The sequence below is a fragment of the Mandrillus leucophaeus genome, unplaced genomic scaffold, assembly GCF_000951045.1.
Source record: "Mandrillus leucophaeus isolate KB7577 unplaced genomic scaffold, Mleu.le_1.0 Scaffold892, whole genome shotgun sequence".
NCBI lineage: Eukaryota > Metazoa > Chordata > Mammalia > Primates > Cercopithecidae > Mandrillus > Mandrillus leucophaeus.
Window position 1 is genome coordinate 855,526 of NW_012109719.1, and position 7,209 is coordinate 862,734.

The window sequence follows — 7,209 nt, forward strand, 5'->3', positions numbered from 1 at the left end:
ACTGTTTATATAGCACACTTTGTGCTACAGTTTGCCTCAGTTTTTACTATTTACAAAGCACACTTTGCTCCAAACTTCTCTCTTAGCAAGCTAGACTACAAGTGAACGCAACACCATAGAGATAGGGTCATTCCTATTTTCAAATTCGAAGTATACCCCAAGGAGATTTACATACACGTTTATTTTTTTAAATCTGCAAATAAATAGTTTTATTCTGACATTAAAAAAGAAAACACTTAATATCATTAATGAATGATCGTTTTACCACAGCATAGGTCACTGAATTTGAACTTAACCTTCAATTTCAAACAAGTACTTTGTATTTTATTGATCTCTATTTTCCTGGAACAACATGGGGGCTATGCGTAGTGTGAGGACAAAGTATCACACTTTTCACCTGAAAAAAAAAGATGAACTACCATGGTACATATAACAATGAGGTGGTTAAAACCCTAAGCTGGCATCTGGCAACACTGCCAATTTACTAAAAATCACTATTCCAAAGAAGTATAGAATAGATATCAACCAAAATAAGGATCTCTCTTCCTGCCTCTCTCTCTCTCTCTCTCTCTCTCCCCCCATCTCTCTCCATCTCTGTCTCTTCATATATGTATACACGCATATATACATATTATACACATATGGAGAAACTTCACTATTTAGTACATGCTTAAAAATTACAGACTTTGGAAGTCATATGACTATTTCAGTATGTGTGGCTACTAATCTGACCCTCCTGTTCCAAAACACAGTTGCAGAAGCAGAGGGAGTCATTATACAGTTAGAACATCATTTTATGAGGTCTGGTAGGAAGGAGATTAGGTGCTACTTGGGACAATGGTCAGCAAATATTTGTGTTCCCAGTACTTTTCTAGATACTCTGTTAAAATCAAAGCAGCTGCAGTCTTGGCAGTGGGAGGTGATACTCAAACTTTGTACGAGACCACCTGCACTGCCACCAATTATACCTACAATGGCAGCTCCAAATATTTTATATGAAAGGGGCCTAGATATGGCATGCTGAATGAAAAAGAAGTGAGTAGACTGGTGCTTTCCTTGAAGCTGTGCAGCCAAGCATAGTTTTTACATAGGCTGTGTGTTTCACATGGTGTGATAACAGCTTGAGATGCCATTGATATAGCCCACTGGCTTATCCACACCAGTAATTAGGGCAAAGAAATCCTAATTACTATGTATCCCATGATTGAAGTAAAATTGATGTATATATATTTTTTCCTATTCTTTCTGCTTTTGTGTTTAAAAATGCAATTATAGACTCATTCAAAGTGAAAGCTGGTATGACAATACATGAGCTAACTTCCTCATATTATGAATACATTTGATAAAGAAATAAGCTAATACCCACAGAGTGTTTATTAAATGCTAGGCACAGTTCTGAGTGATTTACAATTGGTATTTCTTTTAATTTTCACAACATTGTTACAGGTGGATGGTGTTATCTTTATTTTATAGATGGAGAAACTGAGGCACAGAGTGGCTATGCAATAAATCTCAACTTTACCTAGGTGATGGTGGAGTCGGAATTCCAAATCAGGCAGTCTGACTTTAGAGCCCATAGGCTGTAGACAGCCAGATAGTAAGTGAAGGAATGGAGGAACAAATTGATGGATCTTATTGCTTTTGTTTGTGTGTTTGAAACAGGGTCTCACTCTGTCACCCAAGCTGGAGTGCAGTGGCGCAATCTTGCTCACTGAAGCCTCACGAGAACACGTGGACTCAAGTAATCCTCCCGCTTTAGGCTGTCAGGCAGTTAGGACTACAGGTGTGAGCCTCCACGGCCGGCTACAGAAATTTTTTAAATTTCTGTAGAAACGGGGTCTCCCTATGTTCCCCAGGCTGGTATCCAACTCCTGATCTCAAGCAATTCTCCCGCCTCGGCCTTGACAAGTGTGGAGATTACAGGTGTGAATCACGGTCCTTGGCCTTGATAGATCTTTAAAAGTGGTGGTGGGTGGGAGAAAAAGAGGAAGAACAGAAACAGTATCACAAAAGATAAACATCATTAGGTCTTGGGAAGGATGGAATCCTTTTTATTCTGCTCTGGAGAAAAGCCATTTGGAAAACTTCTGTGTTAACAAAAAAAGATCCCCGTGGCTTAGTAGTCAACTTTACAGCAGTTGTGCTTTACGGCAATCACAGGGGCCTTCAGGAAGCTGATGAAAGTATGAAGTCCTCTTCTCAGAAAAAAAACACTTTTATACACGTGCACCTAATTTTTAGATAGATTTTCTGAAGGTTTAGAAACTCCTTGAGTTCACTTATATCAAAGTCCTCACCTTTAGAACTCCTGTCTTAGGAGAGTGGACTCATGATTATAATTTCTTCCATAAACACTTTGACTACAGTGTTCTGAATTCCTCCCTGTGCCACTTGTACCATGTAACTGAGAGGTGTAGTGTCCAGTTTCAGGAGGAAGCAGGTAAAGTATTATGTCCAGCAACACGTTGGCTTAGGCAAAAACAAATTGTTTCTAGTCCATTTTAAGAGGGAAGCATTTTTTTAGGGACTACATTGCGCAAGTCTTTACAACTCTTAAATTAACTTTCATTATGTGCTACAATATTTACTAAACTTTTTTAATGAGTGTAAATATCCTTAACAAGATAATTTCTCCATAGTCTGTAATGTTCTGAGCAAGTCTGTGCAGAAGAAACGATTGTAGTAAGACCTGGGCAAAGGAGAGAGTAAACATCTTTCCCCCTACATTTGGGCAAAATTTCCATCCTAGGTCACACTACAGTCTAATTTCCCTACTCTCCTCTCCCTCAGCTGGTAACAGTGCTTCTTCCGAAACACATCTGACTACTTAGCACTTCCCACTACTATGCATAGAATTTCAGTGACTCCCCATTCATTAGTCATAGCCTGGAAACAAAACTCCTTAAGGCTATTAACTACCGTTGAGTTTCACAGTCTAGTCCCTGCAGGTCTCTCCCATCTTCTCTCATACTCCTCTCCTTTTCCGTCTCTGAGCCCCACTCATATCTTCGAACAGAGAACAGTTCTGCGTCTTGGCATATATAGTTCTCTCACATAGAACGCTTTCTCCCCTTTAGCTATGCATCCTTCAAGTGTCAACTCAAACATCTGGTCATTAGACAGGCTTTTCCCAAACCTCTAGGTAACTAGGTTAGAAACCACTACACGGTACACTGTAGTCTTAGGACACCTGGTTCCCTTAGTCTCACATTCCTCACATTTGACTGTATTGTGTGTTTAATGTCTACCTTCTACAAATCTGTAAACTCTTGAAGATTAAGAATCAGTTCTGCCGGGCACGGTGGCTCACGCCTGTAATCCCAGCACTTTGGGAGGCCGAGACGGGCGGATCACGAGGTCAGGAGATGGAGACCATCCTGGCGAACACGGTGAAACCCCGTCTCCACTAAAAATACAAAAAAACTAGCCGGGCATGGTGGTGGGCGCCTGTAGTCCCAGCTACTCGGGAGGTTGAGGCAGGAGTATGGCATGAACCCGGGAGGCGGAGCGTGCAGTGAGCGGAGATCCGGCCACTGCACTCCAGCCTGGGCGGCAGAGCGAGACTCCGTCTCAAGAAAAAAAAAAAAAGAATCAGTTCTGTATTCTTAACTCTATCTCCCTCGCCTCTCGGTGCCTGATACCTAATAGACACTTGATGAATCCGTACCGAATAATAAAATGGATTAACGAATAAAAGCAATAAATTTCAAGGTTAATATTAACAAATGAAAAAGGTTATTTTGAGGTGTGAGAATTAGTACCCAGAACTAACTGTGACTGTCTCATCTGTTATGTTTTTCACATTTCCATTGTTCATGGACAAAATTCTGGCAGCAAGGGATTTTTCTCCTAAGAAACCTCTTGTTTTCTTAGATGTGAATACACTTCCTTGTTTGCCAGAAAACATGGTAAGAAAGCTGGAGAATATAACATTCATTTTATTCATGAAGATACTGTTATTCAATTTCAGGGGTTCTTTTTCAAAAAGTTTCAGAAATCCATGATCTTTGACTGCAAGTTCTGTGTTCTTACATCTATAGCATATTTCCTTTGAAAACCGAGGTTATAATATTTAATTCTTACATAATAGTAAAAAAGTGAATTGGCCTTGGAGAAGACCTAAATCCTGGTTCTAACTCTGCTATTTGCTTGATAATTAGATGCCTCTATGAATCAATTTTCTCTATGAAGTGGAGGAGTGGGATGCATGATCTCTAAGATACCTCATATCACTACTATGAAATGCAGGGAAGTAAAAATTCAAACCATTAAATTTAAAGAAACTGTAGTGGCAATGTACTCTTAGGAATAAACACAATAATTATCCATCTATATGAAAATATCTAACCATACCAGGCTATGATAATACTAAAATAAAGATATATTGAAGATGATACCAACTTGGGTAAATCACATTGTGGGGACCTCTCCACAAAAACACTTCCCTTCCCCTTGAAATGGAAATGATAGAAAGTAAGTATTAAAGGCAGCTTAGGGATTGAAAAATAAATGTCTTCTTTTATTCAAAAAAATCCATTGAGTATTTTCTATGTACCAGGCACTGTTCTAAACCCTGAGATCAGCACACATGATACTGATTATAAGATCCATAAAATAACTTAGTTTCACTGGCGTGTTCGCAGTGCCCAGGAAACAGTGCTCCATTAATGTTTGTTAAATGATGAGAAAAGAAGAAAGGAGAAGGGGCTCTGCTAAGGTGTGGGAACTCATGCAGAGACCTTCTGGACTGACTCCTAGTGCTAAGAGGCCCGCTCCAGTTTTATCCACCCATAAGCTATGTCCTTGAGCTCCTGCCCAATCTCTAGAGAAAACTTTTATTTTAACGCATACTGTGGGATTCACATGTAATAGAAATGGTTCTGTTCCCAGGAACTTTGGGCATATTTAAAAACTGGACTGGAAAAATTTGTGACCAGACAAAGGACATTAAAAACAGGTACTCATTTCAGGATAAAGATCTCTGAGGAAAAGAATAAAAAAATATTTAAAAGGAAACAACAGAAACAGGTACTCATAAAATACTTCACTTCTCTGTAATAAGGTTTCTGTCCTCCTAGATTCTTTCTCACTAAACTACAAAGAAAAAGACTGTGCTTTGTTCTCTTATATGCATTCTGTCCACTTCTACATAGGCAAAATTGACTTTTAATTTTGATTTTATGAATGCATACACATGAGAACTTTGAACAGTTAGTATAAGGTGAAAAATCAGAATGCATGCCATATATAATGCCTTTAATTTTGAGATTATGCTGACTCTGATTAGCCAAAAGAAGGAAGTAATGGAAATAACCACATTCTGGTTATTATTTCAAATCCTTTAGGTTACCGTAATAGACATGTAATAATAAACACAAAATGAAAAATAAGCATGTTATATATCACAACACATGTCATAATTTCAGATCCTTTAAATTACACAGGTCATCACTGCCATTTACCCAGCAATCAGTTGGCTTGATTCGTCAAGATCTTAAAGAACTAGTCTTCAAAACCATTACTTTTTCTTTGTTAATGTTTCTTCAATAGTCTTGACACTTTTAAACTAGAGAGTATAAATCCACAAGGAATTGTTTTTATAATTTTACAGATGTCTTTATTTTAAAAATCATTTACATTGTGGTTCTCTACCTTGCCTTCTCTTACCCAGCACAAATGAGGTTATAGCTTACTCGCAAATTGATTTAATTTTATCAGTTTGATTTTCTTTGTTTTATAATTCCTATGTAAGCATAGCATTGAAGAAAAAATTACTTACATTCTGAAAAGGAGCACAGTATTTTGCCTTTTGAGAAGCTCCTGAATTAAAATTTTAATTCCAAGCTGATTGTGAATTAGAAACATTATTAAGCATTTCACATGATCACTAACAGAATGTAGAGTTAAAGTTTCTAACTGGTTCTAATCACATATAAATCTTCCTAAAATAAAATGTTTAATTGTACTATTTTGCTGAGGAAAATTTTAAAACAAAAAAAGGAAATATTAACTTTTTATTTCTATTTTTGTCATAATATGGATTTTAAATTTTATTTTAAATGCACATTCCATGGCAACGGCTAATATTTTCAACTTTCTCCCTCTTCAACACACAGCCAAGTCTGTATTCATAGCCTGTTGTAATAGACAAGGTTAAATGTAGCTTAAATGTACATTCCATTTAAATGCTTTCCTCACTCACTGGCAATTGGTTATCACTAGAGAGTCATCTGTGAAATCTTACTCTACAGCCTTCAATCACCTAGCAAATATCCACCTTCAGGAGCAGTACAAACCTTTATTGGTCACCTCCCAAGCAACTTCAAAGAGCAGTAACTCCTCCACAGGAAGTTCTTCGACTTCCCACCGGGGAAGCCCACTCAGGGATGTTACAGACAGGGATCGGCCTCGAAGCATTCTTCTTACGGTCCTCTGAGATTCCGTTAAATCCCTGGTTCAATTTGTTGTAATCCCAGGAGAAGTGTACTTAGAGACACAAAAGTTAGAGTTGGTAGTTACCAAGCTTTGGTAGCTTCTCTTGGGAATAAACTAGTAGCGTGAAATCCTATGTGCTTCCCAGAGAATTCCTGGTGGAAGGAGGAATTTTTCCTCCTCTTTCCCGTCTTTCTGGGCAGGTATTGTTAGGACAGTTTCTGCCCTACCAGTATCTACCCAAACAATCCAGAGCTGTCAACAGAAAAATCCTCTGATTCAGGACATAGGTTAGCACCTCCTGGGATAGGCAGAGCATGACCCAGTTCAGTCTTTTAGCCCTTGTCCTTTTGACCAGACTCCTAGATTTATACAGTTACCAATGCTTATTTCACCATTTCCAAAGTGATCCAATATTGGCAACTCCCTTCATAAGTGTGCAGGCCTCCTTAGATTACATGTGGACTGATTGGGACATATTTTTATGCTTTAAATCCTTTTGGATTTCCTAAATATTCTTCTTTCTTTTGATTCCTATTTCTAGAGCTTTTAAAAAATAATCCTATTTTATTCTACACTTACAAATTGAATTTTGGTGATAGTCAGAGATCTTGATCCACCTTTTCTTAATTACTCTTCTTAAAACTTTCCCTATGAAAAAGCATAAATTTCAGTATGTCTTCAGGTGTAACATGAAAAAAAATGTAATTTTGACTGGTCAATAATCATCAGTCAATAATTTTGATGAGGTAGTAAAAATTAATCTGTCATGTTTGT

At 37.8% G+C, this 7,209-nt stretch overlaps 1 protein-coding gene across 2 annotated transcripts in view; it reads right to left on the minus strand.

Moving 5' to 3' along the window:
- GYS2 (glycogen synthase 2 (liver)) overlaps nt 1-6,714 on the minus strand; it is a 58,855-nt gene extending 52,141 nt beyond the window's left edge. For both annotated transcript variants that reach the window (XM_011969474.1, XM_011969472.1), the window contains exon 1: nt 6,297-6,714. In XM_011969474.1, coding sequence (XP_011824864.1) covers nt 6,297-6,417 — 121 coding nt within the window. In that variant the 5' untranslated portion in view covers nt 6,418-6,714. The remainder of the gene's footprint in view (nt 1-6,296) is intronic.
- Nucleotides 6,715-7,209: the final 495 nt, after the last annotated feature.